Source organism: Colossoma macropomum, unplaced genomic scaffold, assembly GCF_904425465.1.
Source record: "Colossoma macropomum unplaced genomic scaffold, Colossoma_macropomum, whole genome shotgun sequence".
Classification (NCBI taxonomy): Eukaryota; Metazoa; Chordata; class Actinopteri; order Characiformes; family Serrasalmidae; genus Colossoma; species Colossoma macropomum.
This window is the reverse complement of record NW_023494788.1, coordinates 5,312,939-5,339,387: the sequence shown is the minus strand read 5'-3', so window position 1 is coordinate 5,339,387 and position 26,449 is coordinate 5,312,939. Positions and strand designations below refer to the sequence as shown.

Genomic DNA, 26,449 nt, shown 5'->3' with positions numbered 1-26,449 from the left:
CGTAACGTGGGTCAGATGCGACGCTGCCTTGCACCCACACAAGGCCGCATTGTTGCCTATCTGGCTGCAAGCCGTGTGCTCAGTCGCGACTGACAATGTGACTTCTGTCCGGGGCGTAGTAGCATAACACAAATCCAAAAGTCAACAAAAACTACAACAATCTGCTTCAAAGTGCAAGACGGTGCTGAGCTGCTGAGCTGCTCCTTCACAGTCCCTCACCTACAAGCTAAGTCAACCATATAAAACCCAGTTCAAATGACAGCAGGATAAGGTTTCAGTTGCACGCTTGCAGCTCAGGCCTCGTGACTTTGCCACTGGGCACTGCACCATGGGTACTTATCACTTGACTGCCGAGTGAAATGAAACATTTCTGCTCCTTTAAAGCAACAATGCACAGCAGAACAGGCACAGACATTCATTACAGGCCCAGACAAAGCTCCCCAAAACAAACAACCACCAAAAAAGCAAACATTAATGATAATTAATAGTATCACAGAAACCAATATTAGATTTCCAATATGATCATTCTTCTTTTAGTGTGTTAACATTGAGGCTAATGGACCTGTATTTGGAACACTTCACACTACACGTCTACACAACTGGAAATACAATGAAACATCACATCACTTCCCTGCATCTTAATTTAAAGCCCTGCCTTGCATTTATTTGGGGTGTTCCAGACACAGATTAAGCCTAATCTTGGACTACACAGCATTCTGAATAGAGATTCGCCATTGAAAGGAAAACATAGTGCAGGACCAGCCTTAGTCCCTGTCCAGGAAACCAGCCCTGGATGTTTTGCCTGATTCAACTAATGAACTAATTAAGAGGCTCTTCCTGAGCTGAAGTGGGTGTGTTGGAACAGAACCAGGGATGGGAACCACTGCTCATTTGACCAGTCAGTCTTCCTGTATTTTTGTTTATGTGCCACAACATTGGCCTCAATATACTGGCATAAATCCAGTATTCAGTATTAAACAAAGTTCATCGAAGTTGCATACATTTCATCAAATCTGGCTGTAAAATGAGCGCACACAACTTTCACCCACAGTTTCATCTCACTTCTTTTTAAGAAGTTAAACCCCTTAAATGGCCAGGGCCCACCGGCAGGCTTTATTACACACTTCTATAACCTAAGAACAGTTCAACTAGTTTGCATTGAAGTCCCTGTAGTTACTGGATAATAAACCTTTGTATGTAATAAGCCTGGGATTTTAAGGGGGTTAATAACTTGATAAAAATGCCTGATTTGTGGTTAACTAACCAAAACTATTGTCCATATCATTTATAATAACAATAAGAAGAATAAAATATACAATAACAGTAACATGAATAATCTGTGCACACGGCAATCCAGTGCAAAAAGGGTGGGCTTATTTTACGAGCACATAATGCTGCCCCTGTTCCATTTAAAGACATATTACACTGTGCTTCTGCTTTATACTACTGACTCCGCCCACAAAATAAACAACACAACTATTATGAACACAGCTAGTGCAGACGCATCTCATGCACTGCAATAATACAGCATTTAAATATGTGATGTTAGGAAAATAATCACTCTACACAAACTTCATTCTATCGTGATTCGTCCAGTTGTTATAATTTTAACATTAAAATCACACAAATCGAACAGTAGGGGGAGCAGTGCTCTCCACCTAGGAGCACAGCCATTGGCTTGTGAGCCACTGATTACTGTGGTTTTATTGGCTCCCATCCAAAATATCTGCATGAATTAGGATGTGCTTCATGGAAATGAGGTGCTGGTTGAGGCTGGCAACTGATTTTTAAACACTGAAGCTGATTCATCATTTGGGGAAAAAACATGCTGTATGAAAGTTTCCTGAGTCAAACGCAGAGTAGTTTGTACGTGATTGAAAACTGGTCAAATCTGTGCTCCTTTTTACAGGAACTATAAACTTTTCTTCTGTTCTTATTACATCATTTGGAAATACCAGCAGTCCTTTACACCAGAGATTCCTGACCACCAGGCCATGGACCGGTCCCAGGCAGTGGACTGGGCCACAATAATGCAGCAGTGAGCAAGGAGGAGTAGGCAGCCTAAAAGCTCACTGTTATCATTAATGTTATTAACATTATCATAAACACTCTTCTTTATTTATAATTCCTTTCATTAAAATGCTCATAAGCTAATTTTACACAATGGTAAATATATTAGCCTACATCATGTTATGTGTAGGTTGCTACTGCTTTCTTTTAGTAAGCATAAATAAAGAAGTTGAAAAATGAAGAAACATTACAAGCTCTGAACGGAAGCAATAACAGTTCAATGTAAAATATAATGACAGCTACGTAAAACACAGATTCATTGCTACTCGGGATGCTAATGTGGCGAAACAATTGTTTGTTGTATGCAGAGAGAAGGTAGTGAGGCTGTGAAGCCGTCCAATTACTTTGCCATTTGGAGACAAAACATTCCTTTTCAACAGTAAAATGTCCCCCTCAAACCCTCCCACAATGCTCCCCAAGTGGTCCATCAAACTATGGTGGGCTACAGTCTGGGTCATGCTGTCAAAAAGGTTGGAAACCCCTACACTGTGCGGACATTTCACAAAGAATGGACCAACAGAAATAGTCCAAAGTTACCTGGAATAAAATAAAAGGCTTTGTGGATGGAGCAGAATGTGGGTGGAGCAGAATGGAGTCTGAACGGCTCCTGTTCCTTTAACTTTGCTGTAAAGTTTCCATTTCAGAGATACGAGGCGTCATTCCAACAGCAACAACATACAGTCACATGCGAAAGTTTGGACACCCCCAGGGAAAATACTTGCAAGGGAAAATAAGTCAATACATAACACACACAAGTTAACACAAACTTAATTATGATATATTATTTAAAAATAATTATTTCTGCAAATTTTAGTGCAATTTCTATTTATATATTCAGCAAATAAATAGGCGTGTGTTCTCTGTAGAGGATGTGCTAACTTATTTTGACTAAGACAATCAACTAAACATGCAATTTGACTGGGGGTGCCAAAACCTTTGCACAAGACTGTAAAAATTAGAACTGTGTGCAAGATCGATCTGTAGAAGAAACAAAGAATTGGGCCTTTATTTTGTTGTCTATATGGTCTGTCGAACAGACCATAAACACACTGAGCTCTGATGAGTCTAAACGGCTACTGATTTTTCCTTTAATGGCTCTTTGTTTTGGTGAGTGAGTCACTTGCTTTCTTGTTCAAAATGCAATATTCTTTTGCAATAATTTCCAAAATCTGAGTGTAGGCTGAAGCCGGCGGCCCGGGGCGGTTCGACTGTGGGGCGACCCCGTGCCCAGCTCAGACGGGCCGATATTCTCTGGCAGCTGGGTGTAAGACGGCGCCCCGTGAGAGTAGCAGAGGAAATGTCAGTCCAGAGCAGGTGCACTGGAGTGTGTGTGTGGGTGTGTGTGTGTGTGTGTGTGTGTGTACAAAAGCCTGGGGAAATGTCAGCAGCCTCTTTAAAAGCAGGAAAGCCCCGTTCACAGACCAGAACCTCAGCATCATGTTCTCGTCCCAGAGGTCCACAACAGCAAAGTGAATGTCCACCAGGTAACAGGGTAACAGTCTTACAGTATTGTCTGCAGGACACAAAGCCATTACCAGGACAACTTGTTCAAAAACACTGCTGAAAAAGATTTTGAACACCATTAAGCTGTTTGATGTTACTGTCTTACATACATCCATCATCTAAACCGCTTATCCTTCTGGGTCGCGGTGGGGTGCTGGAGCCTATCCCAGCTGTCATTGGGCGGAAGGCAGGATACACCCTGGACAGGTCGCCAGTCCATCGCAGGGCAGACAGACAGACATACACATTCACTCACATCTAGGGGCAATTTAGCGTGTCCAATTAGCTTAACTGCATGTCTTTGGACGGTGGGAGGAAACCAGAGTACCCGGAGGGAACCCACGCAGACACGGGGAGAACATGCAAACTCCACACAGGAACGACCCTGGTCACCCGGCCGGGAATCGAACCCAGGCCATTCTCGCTGTGAGGCCCTGTTACTGTCTTCTACACCTTATGTCATGTTTTTGCAGTGAGGCCTTTTATACTCTGTGTCTAAGTGAACATGTGTTGTACGTGTAGCTATGAGTACATAATGTCAATATTTTTAGCCACTGCGTGTCCTAAATTTCCCTCACGGATGAACTAAGTACACCTGTCTGTATGTTTGTGAGCATAGGCAACTGCACACTACAAAAAGGAAAGACAAAAAAGTTCAAATTTCTGCAAAATTCTAAGGTTGAGATGTAAACAAAGCCATTCAAAGAGGTCTGGTGTGAAATGGCTCATCGCTGAGAACCCTACAGACTCTGAGACAGTGGTGGTGATACGAATCATGATGTTGTGATGTCTATAACACAAATATGGATATTTTACTTACTAAAATGACCACTAAACCAATGCATGTTTTGAGTTTTTATATGCAATGCTGATTATGGTGAATGCCTTACCACGCTCAACATGTACCTCTCTGCCAGGTTTAAGGACAAAACCTGGCAAAACTATCATAAAACAATTTGTCATAATGCATTTGTAACCGTTTTATATAATAACTTTCTGTGAGGAAGCTTTTAGAGGCATTAAACTCTTCAGACATCTGGTTCCTATCACCACCACTGTGAACAATTCTTAGTTGGGAGGTTTCTGTAGAACGGAGCGTTTCACACCAAACCACTCTGAACGACTTTGTTAATACCTCAATCTTAGACTTTCGCAGTAATTTCAAAAACTGGTGAAATTACCCTGTAATTGAACTTTTTTTATCTTCCCTTTTTGTAGTGTGCAGTTGCCTGTGCTCACAAACAGACAGACAGCTGTACTTATTTGATCCGTGAGGGAAATTTAGGACAAGCAGTGGCTAAAAACATTGACATTATGTTCGCATAGCTACACGTACAACACATGTTCACAGAGTACAGAAGGCCTCAGTGCTAAAACATGACATAAGGTGTAGAAGATAGTAACATCAAATAGCTTCATAGGTTCAAAATCTTTTTCAGCAGTGTTTTTGAACAAACTGTCCTGATAAATGGCTTTGTGTCCTGCAGACAATACTGTACGTTTACATTTTAACTGTCTAATTATACAGAAATTTTGAAAAAGTGGTGGAATTCCCCTTTAAGTTGACTTAAATTCTGCTAGAAATCTCTGTGCTGACCGAATCAGTTAGGGTTCACTGTGCATGACTGTCTAACACCTTCCAACAGTTCTTGCTGTAGCAAGCGCATGACCACGACCAGCATGCAGGACATTCCTTCAAAACAGCTACAGACGAGTAACTGAAACCCCATTAAAATGAATGAAAGAGGACCTACTATTGTAAATAGTTTAGAAGCTTAAGCTGGGACAGCTGACAGGACGTCTCTGCCTGCTCATGAAACTGCATTTCACAGTACAGTGAGCCTCGGAGCACAGGAAGCACAAACTGGATCATAAAAAGACTCCTGCGATGTTTAGAGGGCCCGCACAAGTCACTTCTGTGTTTTGTCATGCAGTGAGCGAATCGCTGAGCTCATTAAAGGATCCTCCTGGGAAAAACACGGGCGGGACAGAGAACCGGTCCATCAGGCCGTGCTCACGCACCTCAGCAGGCCAAACACATGAGAAGCCCAAGGGTGTTCTCACACGTCCGCAGAAGCAGCAGAGTGATGTTCTCTCCTGCCGCTGAGATTCTCTGGAACAGTCCGGCTCAGTTCTAACGTGCCGTGTCCACTCCAAACACAAAAAACCTGGCTGACGGTTTTCGCTTGATGAGCGGAGACAGGCCATGCTCGTGTAACCATGGTGCACTGAAAGCACGTTTCACTTCTTCCACTTCATTTGCCTGCTGCTTCACTGATCTCCTCAGGGTCCCTCTTTGGACAGTGACAGAAATAAATACATTTATCACATATTATATATTTGTATTTGAATCATTTTCAGGGGCTTTTTGAGCTTCTTGAAGAAATTGTTTCTACACATGAAAAGTGTCCTTTTTTGCTTATTTGTTTTCTGAAGTCTGGTCTGAAGACACTGCCTCTTACATTGTGTGAACATTTCATGATGAATGGACCAACAGAAAAGGTCTAAAATTACCTAAAGGGAAACTCCACCGATTTTTCACATTTTCTGCATAATTCCTTAGTTGAGATGTAAACAAAGTCATTCAGAGTGGTTTGAGCTGAAATGGCTGGCTGTAGAGAAACTTATAGACTCAGATTTCTTTACAGTGGTGGTGATGAGAACCAGGGTTCACAATGTTTACAACACAAATATAGTTATTTTATTTACTATCCAAAACCACCAATCCACCTACACAGGTCTTCTGACTTTTTATATGTTCAGGATGGTAAAATACTGTAAAATTTGAAAAAAAAAGTTTTCTTTGGGGACTATTTTGCCTCACAACACCCTGCATGTATCCCCTCCACCATAAACAGATTCAAATAAATGGATTAGTAAGACGTTTTAGGCCAAAACTTTATCACAGAACTATTGTAAAACAATGTTTAGGCACCAGGCAGTGTATTTATAACCATTTTGCATAATAACTTTCTGTGAGGGATCTTTCAGAGGCATTAAACGCTTCAGACGTCTGGTTCCTATCAGCACCACTCGTTAAGTTTCTCTAACGGAGCATTTCACACCCAACCACTCTGAATGACTTTATTTACATTTTAACCATTATGTGGAACTTTTGAAAAGTTGTTTGAATTTTTTTTTGGAAGTAAATATCTTGCTATATTTTGGTCTCACAGCAACAATTTGGAATTCATTGTCGGCCCCACATTTTAAATTTCTGGAGCATTTTTGTAACTTTTAGGGGTTTTTGCCCAGAAATAAAGTTCCTAAATGGTTCTTTACTTGGATAAAATGGTCTAGAAATGAAAACTTTAATTACATAGAACCTTTACATTATGTGGTTCTTTAAAGGGCCCATATCCCACATTTTGTTGTACTTTTATTTATATTGTATTTTTTTCCACTTAAGGTCCACTTACGACGTGTGGTTTTATGTCCCAAAAACAATTTCAATTTTCCAACCTCTCTTTTCCCCTTAGAATTAAACAAACTGCTTTTATTACTGTGCCTTTAAGACTGATACATGTAAATGAGCTCTGTCCTGATTGGCTATCCTGTATTGTGCCTCGTTTAAAAAGCAGTACAAGCTGAAACCCTCCTTATAACATCAGTGTGAGTGGGTGGGGCTGTAAGTTAAATAAGCAGATACATGTAAATGTATCTGCTTACATTCTATCTATGGACTGAATGGATGGAAGCAGACGGTACGCTTTGAATCTTTTAACAATTTTAATGTACTACATCCATCATATATGCATGACATGCCCACTTCAAACTCGCACACCTATATTAAAATTGTGGTTCTTTGAAGAACCATTCATTAAAAGGTTCTCTAGGGAACCAAAGTGATTCTCCTATGGCATAGCTCTAAAAAGCAAGGGTGCATTATCAGTGTACAGCTTCGTAGATGTCAAGTAAGATCCAAACTTGTGAAATTAATGCCAGAATACAGTTCAAAGTGTATATAAATTTAGGGCTCTGTATTCTTAAGCTGCCTCCTTTTTCAAGGGAAGCTGTCAAACAAGTGAAACATCTGTTTCCGAATTGGTCCCGAGTCTCTGAGGGATGGCCCATCACAGTCTCACCCCAGTCTCCCCAAGCAGCGAGAGGAGAGCACAAAGCACAATAAAAAGGCAGAATAAAAACGGCTTTATCCTGTGCTCGGGCGCATGATCCTCACAGACGGCCTGTTCGCTCCACAGACCCCTCACCATGAGAAAGCTCCACACCAGCCTGCCGTTCTGCACTCACCAGCCGGTGAGGAGAGCTGGCAGGAGCATGTGAGGCTCTTTTAGCCATCAACACCAGCACACCATGTCCTACCTCACCACTCACTGCCACTTGCTTCTCTACATAACATTACAGGACTTACTGGGCTGGAGAAACTTCCATCCAACGACAAACTATGTCATTAATGACAGTAAAGGGGAACTTCACCGATTTTTCAAAATTTCTGCATATCTAAAAGGAGTCATTCAGAGTGGTTTGGTGAGCAATGCATTCTAGAGAAACTTACCATGCCAGAATAGTTCACAGTGGTGGCTACAGGAACCAGACGTCTGAAGAGTTTAATGTCTTAAAGCTCCCTCACACAAAGTTATGACATGAAATGGTTATGAAGCCTGATATCTGAGACGTTTTTATGGTAGTTCTGTGTTAAAATGATGGTCTAACACATAGTCTAATTGACTTATTTGAATCTACTCATGGTGGAGGGATACATAAACGGTGCTCTAAGGCAAAACGGTCCCCAAAGAAAACTTATTTTTTCAGATTTACCGCTATTTTACCATCATCAACATTACACAGAAAAACTCAGAAGACGCATGTAGGTTCTGGTGGTTTTGGATTGCAAATAAAACGGCTATATTTCATCAAGACCTCTGGTTCCTATCACCACCACTGTAAAGAAATCTGAGTGGGTAAGTTTCTCTACAAATGAACCATTTCACATCAAAGCACTCTGAACGACATTGTCACATCTCAGCCACTGAATTATGCAGAAATTTGGTGGAATTCCCCTTGGCTGTGAACGACTCTTCCAGCTCATCCTTCTGCAATCATAGTGCTAACAAAGAGCTTTTCCATCTCCTAAAAACGAGTTTAAAAGTAAGCAGGCTGAAGATTCCTATTGGCCAGCTTATTATTTGAACTGTCCGGTCGAAAGGCGGGTTCCAGTAAGAAGGTGGCGAATAAGAAGCAAACCAGGAGCAGGAAATGTAATGTGTAAATATAATGTGCACCACAGCGGACAAACTAAGACGAGCAACAGAAAGCAGCTGTGCACAACATGAGCATAAAACCCCATCAAACATTACAAAGCAAATCATAAGACTTTTAAGACTTTAAATACACTGTTTAGAGTGTAAATCAGCAGCAGGCAGCATAAAAAAGCATGCAAATAGCAAACAAATGCCTGCAAAATGACAAGGAAACATATGCATAAAGGATATGAATAGCAGCAGTTATCAGATCAATATCTATCTATCTATCTATCTATATGTTGTGTGTGTGTGTGTGTGTATATATATATATATATATGTATATATAAATATATATATATATATATATATATAAAGCTGAGCGATAAATCCATGCTGAAAGTGATGGACAGAGTTGTGTCCGAGTGAATGAAGCACTGACCTGCTCATCTCCGGCAGCTCCGCAGCTGTACACACAGCACGCGCTCTCGCTCTAGTGTTTTTGTGTCTCCTTTCCACGTGACAGTGAGTGGGCGTGTCGCTGATTGTTGAGGGGCGTGGCACAAAGGCATTATCTGTTATAATGGCTGAAAAGTGCCTTATTGTCCAAACTGCAGTTACTTAATGAAAAGAAACTGCGGTATTATTGTAAAGCTGTATAACACGTTCGCACTCATTAATTAACACTCTTAAAATAGATGGTCCTTCGATGGTTCTTTAGTCTATTTAGAAGATTTTGAGTTCTGTATAGACCCATTTCATGCTCAAATGGTTCCTTGCAACCTTTTCGAAAATGGTTCTACATCCTGATACTGTTACGATGTCAAGCTTGTAACAATAGAAGAACCCTTTTTGGTGCTCTAGAGAACCATTTTCAGGCAGGTTCTATACCCTATGCAACACACTCTCCATCAATCTGAAGAACTATTTCACCATGCAAAGAACCTTTTAGGCAGGAAATGGTACTATATGGAAGTTATGGTTCTAAATAGAGGAAGAACCCTTGAAGAAACATTTTTAAGAGCCTCAAATCTTTTATTTATCTCTATTATTGCAATAATTTGATCTTATAATTTAAAAATATGCTCACTGGCAGGTAAATTGGGCAGAGATGCTTTATAGTGATCATGTTTATCAATCTAACTCTAAGTTTGTATCAATAAATAAAGGCCAAGATATAAGATTAAAAATAAATGTCAGAAGAAAGAAATTCATGTTTTCTATACGAGTCTTTACAACACGTGGTTTTGCGTGTAAAAGAGCTGAACTCGCTCCTTTGTCTCAGAGTGAGGGGAGCAGTTTGAGTGAACAGTCTGAGCGCCATCTGGTGTTTCATTACAGAACAGCAGGCTGCTGAGGTCTTCGCGTCAACATTAAAGGGGAATTCCATTCACATTTCATAATAAAAGCCTAATTCGTTAATTCATTGTTGAGATGATGTAAATAATGTAATCCAGAGTGATTTGATGTGAAATGGTCAATTGTAGAGAAATTTACAGACTCAGATTTCTTTACAGAGGTGTTGATAGGAACCAGAGGTCACAATGTCTACAGCACAAATATAGCCATTTAGTTTACCAACCAACATCACCAGTGAACCTACACATGTCATCTGGATTTAAATATGTAATGCTGATAATAGTAAAGTAGTGATAAATCCAAAAAAGGGGACTATTGTTAGAGGAATTAAGCTCTTCAGACGTCTGGTTCCTATCACCACCACTGTGAACAATCCTGACTCTAAGATTCTCTAAAACAGAGCATTTCACACCAAACCGCTCTTAATGGCCATATCTTCCATCTAATTATGCAGAATCTTTATATTTATAAATAATAATAACAAACAAAGGTTACAAATAAGGTTACAAACAAATAACAAACTTAGGAACAAACAAACAAACAAACAAACAAACAAACAAAGAAAAGTATTTCCCTGGTTTTAATCCTAATGGTTTCCAATGGTCCTTTTTCAGCCGGATTGCAGCACCTAATAATAAAACATAGTTAATTAATGATCCAATAATCGGTAAGCAATCAGTAATATGAGAGAGAGAGAGAGAGAGAGAGAGAGAGAGAGAGAGCAATAACCACACTACACCACTTATAAGAATGCTTTTTATTTGTATGCTCTAGTGTCTCACTTATCACTCCATCAAAACACTTCCTACATATATCATTGATAAGGATAAACTTATTATAAACAGGGATTGAACTTCGATGACCTAGTGAGTGTCCCATTTCCAGCACCGACACTAACTAACCAGGAGAGGGCAGCAAAGGCAAAAGCAACAGATGGAGGACGAGTAAACTGTAGTCCTTCCTGTTTTTTGGTTAGTAGTGTTTAGAAGCAAAGTTGGCCCTACATCAGTGTTAAAGCACATCTTTCAACTAAGCCGTTGTTTAAAGTAAAAACAATGTCAGTTGGCTGCTCTGAATTTGCATAAAGCTATTCTAAAGTAATATCAGAATAATAATCACGAAAGATTAGTATGTATGAAGCAATAATATTTAAAAAATATTATGAAAAGTGTCTGTGTGCCATACTACACCTGGTAAAAACCATAAAGGGTGCAAACGCACTATTCAGTACCATAATTCCAGTGGTACATAGTGCCAAGGCTAATGAGGCTATTAATGTAGTCTAAACTGCAGAGCACACAGAATATTCCTACTAGAAAAACCAGCACAGACCAGCATGGCTGGTCACCAGCAAAACCAGGATATGCTGTGGATGCTGGGGTGCTGGTCAACCAGCATGACCAGGCTGGGTGAACAACTAAACCAGCACCAGGCTAGCACAGACCAGCTTAGACCAGCTTAGACTAGCCTAGACCAGCATGGAATTCATTGCTGTTTTAACAAACCTAATGCAACTCATCAAAACATTGGTCAGATATGTTGGAGAAGGCCTGGACTCTGAAACTTCTAGTGTAACGGCTACCTGTTCTAAAAATGAGTGTATCACTTAGCAAACTTGAGCAATGCAGGCAATAAAGCGAAAAGTCAGTAAAAAATCTAATTCAGATAGTTACCATGTAGTCGATCTGCCAAGACACTAAGTCTGCTTCTTTAGTTTTGCACTGAGCTATGAAGCTAGTGTAGCTAACAAGTAATCGAAGCTTCTAGCGTAATGCTAATCAATGGCTGCAAGCCTAAATCATCACACGCTTGCCTCAAACCAATGATGTAGGTATTCACTATGCACAGTGCTAATCAGTGGCCATTAGCTCCTGTTACTTCTTAGCTACATTAGCCTCGTAGCTCCAGCGCAGAACTAAAGAAGCAAACCTCAGACACCGAACATGCCTTGGCTGAAGGACCACAGTTGAAGTGAAGGGGAAATTTAGGTGACTTGTAATTTCCTCTTGGTGTCCAGTTTGTAGATGGTCTGGTATCCATCGTCCCAGGCGTAGACTTGCTTCTCTTTGGGGTGGTAGTGCATGCCTGTGTGACTGGTGTAGCGCTTCGGGAAGAAAATCACTGGCATCTCCTCCGTCTGTAGGGTATCATGGATGTCGAACAAGCATTTAACGCTGGAGCGCCCTCCAGAGTGCGAGTTGTAGACCACGTACATGGTTCCGCAGATTATGAAGGCCCCTTCAGCATTGTGACTTTTGCAATTTGTGTCCCAGGTGTGTTCCACAGCCAGGCTGTTGGAGTCCAGCTTGGTGACTACCAGGTTCCCCCCAAAGTCTGGGTCAGCATGGATGGCCCATAGACCCAGCTCGTCCACGGCCAGGTCCAGCAGAGTGTGAGGGGAGAGGCTGTAAGTGGGCATACGGCCAGCCCCGGGCAGCAGCATGCGGTCAGTCACAGTGCGGTTGAGGAGGTGCACCTTCAGCACTTCGTTTCGTGTGTTGGCGTGGTGGTAGTAGATGAAGCCGTTGTAGACCACTTGGCCCGTCCCCTGCCAGGGGAGAGGCAGTGAGATGATCTCGGCCTTCCTGGTCCAGTTGGTGTCAGTGAAGGCCTTCAGAGAGACAAACTCCAACAGCGTGCTGTTTCTGGAGCCGCTGAAGAAGTAGATCCTGGAGGAGCCTTTGGTGGAGTCTTTCATCCAGGAGCCGGTCAGATCGCCTGCTTTCTTGACGATTTTCTGGGACTTGATGCCAGAGAGATGAGTGTTGCAATCTGAGCAAAAGTGAAATTAAAATCAGAAGAAGCTCATTTAAATGACTGAGCAAAGATATCAGGATGTTGTTGTATAAACTCCCTTTATTGCATAAAAAGTGAAATGATGGTCACTTCAAATCGAGTCGAACAAATTTAATGGGTTGAACAAATAATAATTTGGTGAAAAATCAGTTTGGAAACACAATTTTCCAATTACCCCAAAGGTACGTGATCAAACAACATGCTTAGTATTCAAATTTTGCGTTTTTAGTTTGCTACGAGGCAAACATTGGAAGTCAATAGTCACCCAAATCTTTTCTGTAAGTACATCCCCAAAATATCTCTTAATGTTTTCAAGCCACATCCAGATCTTAACTACGGTTGCACAGACTTGAAATAGTTTTACAACACAGTAAAACGTCCTGTAATTTATAAAAATGTATACAAATTTAAACGGTTTCTGCAGGTAAAACAAGCGCAACATTCACCATGAGGCTGAAGATGACTTGTTATTCGCCAGCTTCATATTGAAGTTTGTCGTTCCACCTTAAATGATGCAGCAGTGAGGCGCCAGAACAAAACTTCTGCGCCATTTAAGGTGGAGCAGAAAATTTGAATAAGAAAAAGAAGTTCGCCATCATTTTGCTGTCTTTTCTGTATACTCTGTTTTCTGTTGCTGTCTAAATTCAATTCAAACTAGCGGTCCTTTTCAGTTGGCTGAGCTAGTTTTAGTGCTCAGCTAGTTTGTTTTTAAATCCTATGCACCCAATATTCCCAAAAATCTGCAAAAAATTGTCTTTTTTTTTGTAATTAAGTTCAATAGTACTTCTAAAATTCTTCTCATGTGTAGTTGCACTATTCTTTGTATATACCAGTATGTCTGTCATGATTATCTGTGTACCATGGCTTTTGTGTTTTAGTTGGAAGGGTAAAAAATGAATTAAAATTAATAATAAAATTAATATACAGCCATACACTGCTAACATGCTGTCATTAAGAGGCTACAGTACTGTTACCATTATTCATAGTTATGACCTTAAATTAGCTGAAGAATGCAGACTGACTTGTTTAGGACTTGAAGATTAGGACTACTGACTTGGAACTCGACTTGAGACTCACCTTCACTGACTCGGGACTTGAATTGAGACTCGGCTGTCTTGATTTGGGACTTGACTCGGGACTTGAGTGTCAAGACCTGAGACTTACTTGTTACTTGCAACTTAGTGACTTGTCCCCACCTCTGCACAGCATGTCATACTGTGTTCTAAACAACAAGTTTGTGTGACCTTAATGAATGGTTTGAGAAGTTTTGGGGATATATTTATAGAGGTTATTTTGGTGACTACTGACTTCTAGTGTTTGTTAGCAACATTAGCACACAACTTAGGAAGACACCAAACATGTCTTGGCTGAACGACTACATCTGAGGTAAGTGGAAAATTCTATAAATTACATTTTTTTTTTCACTCAGGACAAATTTTACTCAAATCAGTTCTGCACTGGGTGACCTTTCATTAGAATATGATTGTTTTTGATGTCCTTAGTGTGTCTAAATGCATCTGTGAGATATATGTGATCCCCTAATTATGCATCTGTGCATTATCTCTGTCTGACATGGGTAAAGTCCTTCATCTGATTACCAGGAGGAGCTGAGGGCCTGAATTGAGAGCAGGGTATTAGTTAATTGTTTACCTTTGCCCTGCGTGACGGCAGCTTTCTTCTTCAGCTGAGCTTCTTTCACCTGTTGCTCTATCACGGATTCTGCTATCTCCACGTCAGATGAGTCTGGGATTTTGTTCTGCAGGTACTCCACATCTCTCTCCACACGGTCCACCCGCAAAGCCAGACTGTCCACGTGACCTTGGATCTCCGACTTAAGCACGTTTACACTGCGAACCTGGCCGCGCATCTCAGTGGACACGTCATACACTTTCTGGTTGAAGTTCTGGAGGTCCTGATCACATTTGTTAAGACGTTCCTGTCCCAAAGGAGTGAGACACAAATACGCTTTAGTGCAGTGTCTGTTCTTAGCTCATTTTTTTAATGCACAATTTGTGTTAGCCATCCTCTACACCTTCATCAGTGGTCTGATTCAGATCAAAACGTTTCTAATAATCTGGGAAATGAATGGTAGCACAAGGTAGAAGTTTCCAATAAAGTGGTCAGCGCAGCAATGTGCAAAGTAGGTGTTTAAATACCACTGTGTGGAAGTACAAGGTAAGTATTTCTAATAAAGTGACTAGTGAGTGGGTAGTAGTTTTGAATAAAGTGGCCAGTTAAAAGAAGTACATGGTATGTGTTTCTAATAAAGTGGCCAGTGAATAGACGTGCAAGATAGGAGTTTTGAATGAAGTGGCCAGTTAATAGACGTGCAAGATAGGAGTTTTGAATGAAGTGGCCAGTTAATAGAAGTACAGGGTAGGTGTTTCTAATAAAGTGGCCAGTGAATGGAAGGGCAAGGTAGGAGTTTTGAATAAAGTGTCCAGTTAATAGAAGTACAGGGTAGGTGTTTCTAATAAAGTGGCCAGTTAATAGAAGAGCAGGGTAGGTGTTTCTAATAAAGTGGCCAGTGAGTGGAAGTGCAAGGTAAGAGTTTTGAATAAAGTGGCCAGTGAGTAGAAGTACAAGGTAGGTGTTTCTAATAAAGTGGCCAGTTAATAGAAGTACAGGGTAGGTGTTTCTAATAAAGTGGCCAGTGAGTGGAAGTGCAAGGTAAGAGTTTTGAATAAAGTGGCCAGTGAGTAGAAGTACAAGGTAGGTGGCTCGAATAAAGTGGCCAGTGAGTGGAAGCACAAGATAATAAAGTGGCCAGTGAATGGAAATACAAGGCAGGAGTTTCTAATACAGTGGTCAGTATGCAGAAGTACAATATAGGTATTTCTAATAAAGTGGCCAGTTAGTAGAAGTACATGGTAGGTCTTTTCAAAATAGTGGCCAGTGAGTGGAAGTACAAGGTAGGTGTTTCTAATGCACGGTTAATGTATATAGAATGCACATGCACATAAAATGGAAATTTATTAACGGTTTTTAGGGATTTAGACACACCTCAAATCCGAAAGGAAACATTTTATCTTGTAAAGGAACTGGATTTAAAACCGAGGCTGGAGCAAATTTAACTACAAGTTTGCTCCCACTGAAAATCTGAACAAGCTTTGGCTGAAAAACCAGACACTCCTTAGACGCTGCTCACTTGTGTCTGAATCTCTTACCTCCAGCTCCTGGAGTCGCCTCTGAAAGTATTGCATCATGAACACGTCCTGGGTCGTTCTTTGAGCTTGTCCAGTGCCCAGGGGCAACAGCAGCAGAGGTAGGAGTTTCAAAAGCATCCTGATCGTCTAACCTTTTCCTTCCAGTCACTTTTCTAAGCGCTGATAATTAGGAGAAGTTCTGCGCCATCCAAGTGCAGCCTGATACAAACAGAGTCTGGTGAAATTCCGGAGGCATCTGGTTGTTTGTTATTCCATGCTTTGCTGTTTCTGGGACTCGGCCCGAATGATCTTCAGAGGCAGGTCCTTACAGGCTGTCGCTGTGTGTGGAGCCTTAATCGTCTCCAGATGTCCTGACACGTCCCCACGCAGTAGAAGATCATTACCACAGATCACATCATCCATTAAAAACGTTAAGATCATGCATCTGCCATGTTTTAAAAGCCAGGAAATTCAGGAATTTTGCTTTACAGAGCAGGAAAAGTAAGAGAGTGGAGAATGGAGATCAAACAGGAGGAACTGTGGCAGGGAATGGTCAGACAGAGGCTTTTTGAGAATCGGGTCAGTCTGTCTGCTGGACTGTCTTGCTTTTCTCCGGCCATAAACTCTTATTTGAATTTTCCGTTCCACCTTAAATGGTGCAGGAGTTACATTCTTCTGCCAAAACTGCTGCACTGTTTAAGGTGGAATGGAAAATTGAAATGAGAAGCCAACTTCAGCTTCGTCCACAGACAAAACCAGGCCTACACTAACCGACACTAAGAGCACTAGTGCATGTTGCAGTGATACTGAATGTGGGCAAATATATTATTAAACTGGTCCTGAAGTTTTAGGGTTTTAGGTTTCTGGGTTTCTAGGTTGCAATCTTCACCCAAATAGTTTATTCCCAGCAGAGCAGTCTTTGCTTTTGATATTTATTTTAGAAATGCTCACCAGTAGAGGGTAGCACACTGCAAAACCAGTCCAATCCAAAAGAAAAAAAAAAACGAGGCTATGAAATGCATCTAAAAAATACAGTCTCCCGACAGCACTGTTCTCTGGTACAGTGTCAGCACAAATTAGACACATGCTGTCGTCCACATTATTGATTCAAAAAAGATTAAATTATTCACTTTAATTTGGATTATGCACGCTATATAATGCATATGATGATCTGCATTATGCACCCAAAACTCAGTTACACCGTAATGCAATTGTTTAATGAATTCATTTCAAAAATTGAATATCAAAAATACTCATTATAGATTTTACATTAACCAGGACATCAAACTTAAACTTACCCTACTTCATTATGACAGGATACTGCATATGAGTAATGCTTAAGATCTCAAAGCTGAGTCAGAGGCTGGAGAGCTGTTGACCCCATGATGAGCCTGAGCCTGTTTACGCAGGACACTCTACACCACTAACAGGAAGTGGCAGCTCAGCTGTAAATAGTGTAGTGATGTCCGTGGCCCAATTCAGTCACCGCACCAGCCTCATAATGCAACTGAACCAAAGTGCTCCTAAAAGAATGTGCATAGTGCAAAGACACTTTAGGTTTACGTTGTGTGTTCATACTGGAAAATTAAATGCTAGAACTGCTGAGAAAGGGAGTGTGTAGCGTTGCACTCAGGGAAAACGAGCTGCCATGTGTAGACATTCCCCAAATTGTATTAGTTAGAAGTCTTTTCTTCTAATAACTGCATTTCTGCGACATTATTTGCATTAGCATATTTGCAATAAGCAGCAAGAGATTTTAAAATGTTAATATAACATAGTAAGCAGACATGTTAGTTTATAGCTACCTTTAGCTACCTATTGATAGCTATTTGCTAACCTAGGTCTGTTATTTGTGTTATATGTGGCAGTTTCCCAAAGTTAGATTGGTAACTGGCAATGCTAGGCTATCGCTAACTTTAGCTAGCTAATGCCAGCTGCTAACTTGGACACATTATTTATATTAGGCCATTTGTGATGCAGCATTTAAAAAATATTAGAATGGTAACTATAGCATGCTAATGATAGCTGAATGCTAACTTGGGGTAACTGAACCTTGAGGTAATTTGTCGTTTCTATTTAGTGCAAAATGCTCATTTTCAGTTTGAGACAATACAACCCTACAAACGTCCCATAGAACATAATGCATTGTTGCTAAATGCTACAGTGAAAAACTTTGTTGTGACCAATGATATTTCATTCATTTCTCATAATCAGTGATAGTTGGTAAATGAAAAACCTTGCTATGACCAATGATGGTTGACCAATAAAAAACTGGTTGTAGACAATAATGCTTGATCAAGGAAAAACTTCATTGTGACCAGTGACAGCTGAAAGATTTCGTTGGGACCAGTGTTGGTTGACCAGTCAGAAACCTAGTCCAATTGTCCAATGATGACCAATGATGACTGTCCGATGAAAAATTTAATTGTGACCAAAGACGGTTGACCAATAAAAAACTTTGTTGGAACCAATAATGTTTAATCAATGAAAAACCTTATTGTGACCAGTGATGGCTGACAAATGAAACATTTTGTTGTGTCCAGTGTTGGCTGATCAGTGAATGACCTATTCATGTCCAATGATGACTGTCCAGTGGGAAATTTCATTGTTACCAATGATGGTTGACCAATAAAAACTTTGTTGGAACCAATAATGTTTGATCAGTGAAAAACTTCATTGTGACCAGTGATGACTGAAAAATGAAAAACTTTGTTGTGACCAGTGTTGGTTGACCATTGAAAAATGTAGTCATGACCAATTTCATTGTGCCCAATGATGGTTGACCAATAAAAGATGGTGTCATGCCCAATATCAGTTGGCCAACAAAAGCTTTGTTGTGACCAGTAGTGCTTGACCAGTGAAAAGCTTTATTGTGACCAGTGATCGTTGACCAATGAAAAACTTTGTTGTGACCAGCGTTGGTTGACCAATTCTGTCACAAGCTATTTAATGATCAGTGAAAAACTTCGTTGTGATTAGTGATGACTGAAAAATGAAAAACTTTGTTGTGACCAGTGAAAAACCTAGTCATGACCAATGATGACTGTCCAATGAGAAATTTCATTGTGCCCAATCATGATTGACCAATAGAAAATGGCGTCATGCCCAATATCAGTTGGCCAGCCAAAGCTTTGTTGTGACCAGCAGTGCTTGACCAGTGAAAAGCTTTATTGTGACCAGTGTTGGTTGACCAATTAAAAAATCTATTAATCACCAGAGATGGTTCAAAATCCTTGTTATGACCAACAATAGTTGACAGATGAAAATTGTCATAGTGACCAATGATGATGGCAAAAACCTTCACTGGGTTTAGTATTGGTTGACCAATGAAAAACCTAGTCAAAACCAATGATGGCTGACCAATCAAAACTTTGCCGTGACCATCAATGTTTAACAAATGAAAAAACTTGATGATTGTTGACCAACAAAAAAAAAATTGTTGAGCTCAGTATTGGTTGACCAATGGAAAACCTAGCCTTGATCAACAATGGTTCACCAATGACAAGCTTCTTTGTGACCAGCAATACCTGCCAAAGTCTTCAGACAGGTGATTCAGTGGACAATTCTGTTGGAAGATTCATAAATTGGTTATGTCGAACTCCCTGAGCCGCTGTCCTACATGAGCCTACTGTACTCTCTGCCTGTCCACTGTACCATGCAGCAGAGCATGATGCAAAGGCACTAGAATCCCACCGGGACCCTTCATAAGTGAACCGTGACATTGAATTTACACTATGTGTTCCCATGTCAGGACTGTACTCACGTCGTCTGTAGAGATGTTCGGTTACCACCTCAGTGTGAAGCTCGTATAGACTGATGATGTAACTGAGTCCCAGTATCATGCAGTTTGTGGCCACATGAGGTTTGGAAATGTGTGTGTTTTTAAAGCTTGATGTTGATTCCTTCTGATGTGATGGCCTTCTCTACCTCTCGCTAACTCTCAGAAGGAGAGCGGCTCTATCTAATGGCAGTCCTTCACACACTGGGATGTGCATATCGATGCATTCTGCTGAGCTGAAGTGACTAGAAATAATAGCTTATGTGACTTTCTCAATACAAAGAAAGGCATGAATATAAAGTACACTACTGTATGCATGGGTTCTGCATCCTCTGGCAAAGGAAGACAGGCATCTCCATCAATTTAGGCCATTCTAGTCCCTGGTGGTCTCTTTAGAGTGCTGACGCATTTGCATATTTGCCCTCACATCTTTGTTTTGTCAAGATTTTTTGCCTTATTTCTGTGTTGAATAGTGTTTTCTTAACTTTACTAGAAGTTTTACTTATGATTCATAGCGTGAAAAGTGCCATGGAAAGAACACAACTAATGATGTTGTCGTATGATTTGGATTTTACTACATTGCGGATATCATAAACCACAAAAAGCCCCGCCTTCAAGACAAATTAACCATGAATGCAAATGGCATAAAGGAGAATTCCACAGACTTTTCAAATTTCTGCACAATTCAATCATGGAGATGTAAACAGAGTCATTCAGAGTGGTTCAATGTAAAATGGTTCACTGTAGAGAAACTGACAGGCTCAGATTTCTTCATTTTATTTAGTGTCAGAAATCTACACCCTTCATGTAACATATTTTTAAAAAATGTGTTGTAGGCCAGAACCATACTTCCAAAACCAAACACTGAGTGCGTTTACATGCAATTAATAATCCGATAAATGCAGAAAATCAGATTTTGTCAGTAATCTGATCAATAAGTTTACATGCACTTGAGTAATCAGATAATGGGAAACTCCGGGTCTACATTAGTCAGGCAGTAATCGGACTTCTGCTTTGCAACCAGCCAGTAAACTCACAGAAGAAGATGTGAAGTAAACATAATGTAAAACGTCATGATGCAGTTTTTTTTTTTAAACATCGCGCCACTTTACCTGAAAATATGAATATACATCTTCTAGAAGATGAAGAATATTAAATCCTTCAATTCGTCAAGCATGTAGTTGCTTTCAGCGTCACTCCAAAAGTGTTTTGCTGGAATTTTGCAGCACCGCTGTTTGCTTATTTCCAGTATAGCAGTCTGTTTTGCACATGCACAGATTGAGAAATCCGAAAGAAATCAGAGTAAGAGTTCACATGCACTGAGAAATCTGATTACTGAGCTACAATCCAACTCTCTTTATCAGATTTCTTAATCAGATTTTTAGACCATACTCCAATCTTAGAAATCAGATTGTGCTGTTTGTGTGACCAATTAAATAATCAGATAGCTGCAGAAATCCGATTATGATTGGATTATTGAGAGCATGTAAATGCACTCAATGTCTCAGGAATCAGGCAGCATATTCACTATGAACTTTCTCTGATGGAGCTTTAACAGACAGTAAACATGTCACTTAAAACAAAATGCATTACACTGTTTAACATTATATGCACATTATTGTTATAATTATATTATATATTATATATTATATTTTTCTCCATATATTTTATTATCAGTTAATGTTATTATCAGTTAAATTATTATGGTTATTATTAGATATTATTATTAGATACAATCTAGATAGTGAAAAATATCAAGATAAAAATTTGATTTCATATCGTCCACCTGTGCTTTGTGCCTCACTGGTCGCATTGTTATTTCAGTGCGAATGTGCTCAGTGATGACAACATTAGAAATTATCATGTAGCATTTTCATTAATGGGCAACAGCTTGCTTGCTTCTTAATTAATTAATTGTTTTCCACATTTTAATTGGAATATGACAGATTAGACGAATAACAATCACAGCATTACTGAGTCCAATAAGGGAGCAGGTTACACAGAGTTATGTGTTATAGCCTTAGGATCACGCTGAGGGTGTAGTTTGGCTCCTATACCTGGTTGGAATCCACTCTCGAGCACCTGCGCATGAACGATCAAGCCCAAACCTGAGATTTCCCTCAAATAGCTGTACACACAGCATGCCTTCCTTTATGAGATCCAGCGGGCTGTAATCTGCATAGACCTACAGCGGCACGACGACAGCTCTGCTGATGTCTGCATTCTCTCTAAAAGCATCCTCAGACAGATGTGAGCTGCTCACCAGCTCTTTAACAATGGGGTGAAAGTTTCCGCAGATACGTGTTTCTGTTTCTGATCCTTTGTAAGCTTCTTTTAGTAATGTCTGCGCCCTTTAACCCTCTGGGGTCCGAGGGCATTTTCTCAATTTTTGCAGATCTTCGTAAATTCACCTTTAAAGGCTCGTGCATATAACATGATACTGATATGTTTTATATTAAAATGCTCTGTTATCTTCATCACTACTTTCCTAAACCGCTGCAGGAGCTTCAGCAGCTGTAAACTTTTTTTAAAGGATGTTTTTTTCTGTCTTAAAACAAGATATTACCCTGTTGGTGACATCCCACATAAATTAAAATAATGCGTGGCCACGACTTAGTAAGGTGTGGGAATGAGATAATTAAGTCATGGCCACGACTTAGTAAGGCTTGGGGATGAGATCCTAATGCATGGCCATGACTTAGTAAGGTGTGGGAATGAGATAATTAAGTCATGGCCACGACTTAGTAGGGCATGGGAATGAGATCATGCCTTGCTAAGTTGTGGCCATGCATTAGGATCTCATTCCCCTACCTTACTAAGTCGTGGCCACGCATTATTTTTATTTATACAGGATGTCACCAGCGGGGCTCCGTAAGATATAATAGGGATGCACCTCAGTCAAAATGACTGTCCTGATCACCACCCCTAATTTGGTGGTAATGCTTACTAAATTTGGTGCATAGATAGTTATGATAGTTAAGCTCTGAGTTAGACAAATTAGTCAGCTATAATGCTAAAGTCTGTCAGCACCCCTATGGGATTCTAATAGTAAGTTAGCTCTAAGCTAATGCTGTTGCACATGAACATGTTTGACCATTCCAGATTAAACATGGACATTTGAAGCTTGCATTAGACGTTCCACATGGTTTATTTGAAGCTTTACAAGTTTACAATCCTGTCCTGTCATAGAGCTGCTGTTGATCCTAACAACTAATAAAACCTGGTTAGACTAAAGCTTGTATTCACAGTCAGTGGCATATCTGGAACTTCCAGAAGACCTAGAGTGATGTTTTCTCTTCTGTGATTGGTTGCTTCCTTATTATGGTAGTAGTAATCTGACCTCTAAGGCCTTCACTTCAGCTCCAATGGGACAGCTACACTCTCAGAAATAAAGGCACTAAACTGTCACTGGGGCAGTACCCCTCTTGTAACTGGGGTGGTACCCTCAAGGGTACATCTCAGTACCTTTAGTCAGAGAACGTAACTGTACCATAACCATTGAAATGATGTTTTCTAAGTTGTGCTGACTCCACACACCCCGTCTCGTCTCCAGGCTTTTATTTTATTGTTCTGTTTTAAAACATTATGAAAAGGTACAAATACATACCTTTCACCTGGTAAAAGCAATTTAAGGTGCACAATTGGACCTTAAAACCACTGTTGTACTTTTTAGGGTACATTTATACCGTTTGTACCTTGATGAACAAAAAAATGAACCTGCACAGAACCAACAGTGTAGCTTGGCTGTATCTACTTAGATACAACAGAGAAAAAGAAATCCTGATTGGACAATTTGCCATTGGGTATTTCAAGATTACTACAATACTTGCAGAATTTAAATACAACAAGCATGATGACTGAATTAAATAAAAATGAACTAAAAATCTCTGAAGGCCTAGAATCCCTGAGGGTTCCGCTTTGAATGCAAACATATGAAGATGCCTTGATTCCGGGACATTGTGTCCAGTAATCAAATTCCTTTTTCCAGGATAGACGACTAAAATCCAGGGTGATTCAGGAAAACCTTCGACGGGTGGAAACTCTAACTTACGAACACAAAGGTAGTATCAAGTTATTATACACACTTTTGACAGTTTTAATGCTCAACATGCTATGAGTGAGAAATAATTATAATCAAATGACAGGCTTTTGTCAGTAGTGAGTTGTTTTTCTACTTTAATATAATATAATCTAGCGAGCATTTCTTTCATTTGGCCCTGAAAATGTCATAATAGTGTATAATACTGTTCTGTCTTTTTTGGATCTCTTAATCAACCTGCTTGTTATTTTGTCTGCTTGTTTGAACAGTCTTGTTTAGCACTCGTTTCGTCGTGTCGTAAAGAACACACTGTGAGAACAGAAAGCTCAGATCCTTCCCTCCGAGCTCACGCTGTATTTGAGCGAGAAAATTAATCACAGCTGAAGCTTCCTGTCTGGTACCTTGGGGCGCGGTGGGAAAGCAAACGCTCCACTTTCTCCTCTTTCATTGGTGTTTGAATATTCATGCTGTACATTGACGCCAGCGTCACTAACACACATCAGAGAGGGTTGGTGTGCACGTTGCAGCATTTTCTTTCATTATTTCCAAAACTCGTGACTCCTAAAGGTCCCAGATTTACATACTGGAGCTCCCTTGGTTCAGTGCTTTATGGATGCATGACTTTATCTTATATAATGTGCACTTTTAGCACAACTTCAAACTGATGGTAAACTCTTTATGTGGACAAAGTCCAGAGACCGGATGTCTGTAAAGCACAGAGGTGAAAACCTCATTTTATTATATAAACACAGAACAGCAAAGCGCAGCACATCTCAGCACTGCTGTCATATTGCTAAGTGCTTTTGAACTCCAGTTATGGGACTTTCTAACAGCGTCTCATGTATGTCCATGAGGTCAATGAGGGCAAATGGCTTCACTAAGCCAATGTGCTGATCACTGCTACTGAGTGCTCATTGCCAACCAATCAGCACTCAGTAGCAGTAATGCCAACAAATCAGCACTCCATAGCAGTGACAACCAATCAGCACTCAGTAGCAGTAATGCCAACAAATCAGCACTCCATAGCAGTAATGACAACCAATCAGCACTCAGTAGCAGTAATACTAACCAATCAGCACTTAGTACCAGCAATGATAACCAATCAGCGCTTAGTAGCAGTAATACCAACCAAGCAGCACTCAGAAGCAGTAATGCTAAACAATCAGCACTCAGTAGCAGTAATCCTGACTAATCAGCATTCGGTAGCAGTAATACTAACCAATCAGTATTCAGTAGCCGTAAAGCCAGCCAATCAGCACACAGTAGCAGTAATGCTAACTAATCAGCACTCAGTAACAGTAATGCTAACTAATCAGCAGTAATGCCAGCCAATCAGCACTTAGTGGCAGTAATGCCAACCATTTAGCACTCAGTGGCAGTAATGCTAAATGGTCAGCACTAGATAGTAGTATTGCTAACCAATCAGCATTCAGTAATAGTAATGCTAACCAATCAGCACTCAGTAGTGGTAATGCTAACCAATTAGTACTTAGTCGCAGTAAAGCCAATCAGCACTCAATAGTGGTAATGCTAACCAATTAGCACTTAGTAGCAGCAATGTGGCAGTAAAACTAGCATCCTACTGTCTAAAACCTGTTTGCTTTAGAAAAACTGAAATATGCAGGTAGGTTTCCTTTAATGTTTTTAATTGAATGCATCCTTCTACTTTACAAAATCAGCTAAAGGAAGGTCCCATATAAGGTTTAATTTTTCTTTTTTTCCATTTTTTTGCACCATTCATTGAGGACATGCTCTCGGGCGCCCTCTAGCTTGTTGCAGTCATGTTTTTATATAACAGGAGAAATAGGAAGTGGCTCCCCTTAAACCAGCTCTAATATTCTCACTCATAGAATTCCTCTCAGCCAATCACATTGCGAGGTCAGACCTAACTGTGCTATTATAACCAATAATGTGGTACTTTTTTTCACCTCCCCTTCCCACCCCTTCACTGTTGGAGAGAAAATGCTCAAATGCTAAAATTTACACTGTTTGGTGCAAGTAAATATTATTAATGACTTAGGAGAGCTACAGCTGCACCCCACAGCTGTACTGTCCATGTACGTTCATTAGAAACGAATAAGATGAGGCTGTGAAGTTGAATTGAACTCCACTGTGATTCCTATTCCTCACTAAAGAGACAATGGCCTCATACTGTGCCCTGAATGACACGTTCATCAGCTATAATCTCTTTTCATAATCTGTGTAGGTATTTCGCTTCTATCTCTAACGTCCTGAATTTTCCTTCGCTGCCTTAATATTAATGACACACAGGATAAACATGCCATGACATTTTATATTCCGCCTTACATGAATTATTGCTGTGGCATTTTCGGGGAATATTAAAACTGCATCTTTCTCCGTGGTTCCATTACGTCAAATTTGTTCTTCATCTTAAAGAGAAACACACCTATAAATAGGTAACTCTAAAGGTGTCTCCACTATGCAAGGTACCTTATATTTGGGTGAATGAGATTAAGGTTAGGGGTCAGTTTAGTGCCAGGAATAATGAATACAGCTTCGTTATGTTTAGGTTTAGGGGAAGACTTTGGGTCAGGGT

The 26,449-nt window shown here is 40.2% G+C and overlaps 1 protein-coding gene across 1 annotated transcript; it reads right to left on the bottom strand.

Annotated features, from left to right (window-relative positions):
* Positions 1 to 10,881: 10,881 nt before the first annotated feature.
* On the bottom strand, positions 10,882 to 16,608 carry olfml1 (olfactomedin-like 1). Its single transcript, XM_036568120.1, has 3 exons — positions 16,097 to 16,608; positions 14,580 to 14,865; positions 10,882 to 12,905 (listed from the first exon to the last, which is right to left on the bottom strand). The coding sequence occupies exons 1-3, from the start codon at positions 16,211 to 16,213 to the stop codon at positions 12,118 to 12,120; spliced, it is 1,191 nt and encodes a 396-aa protein (XP_036424013.1). The 5' UTR covers positions 16,214 to 16,608; the 3' UTR covers positions 10,882 to 12,117.
* Between the last annotated feature and the right edge of the window lie 9,841 nt (positions 16,609 to 26,449).

What these genes read in the sequence shown, in the direction of transcription:
- olfml1 (XM_036568120.1), bottom strand. Translation starts at nt 16,213, where the DNA reads ATGCTTTTGAAACTCCTACCTCTGCTGCTGTTGCCCCTGGGCACTGGA. An exon ending in GGCGACTCCAGGAGCTGGAG is followed by an intron (nt 14,866 to 16,096) that starts GTAAGAGATTCA and finishes CCTTTGGGACAG; the next exon opens with GAACGTCTTAACAAATGTGA. An exon ending in TGCCGTCACGCAGGGCAAAG is followed by an intron (nt 12,906 to 14,579) that starts GTAAACAATTAA and finishes ACTTTTGCTCAG; the next exon opens with ATTGCAACACTCATCTCTCT.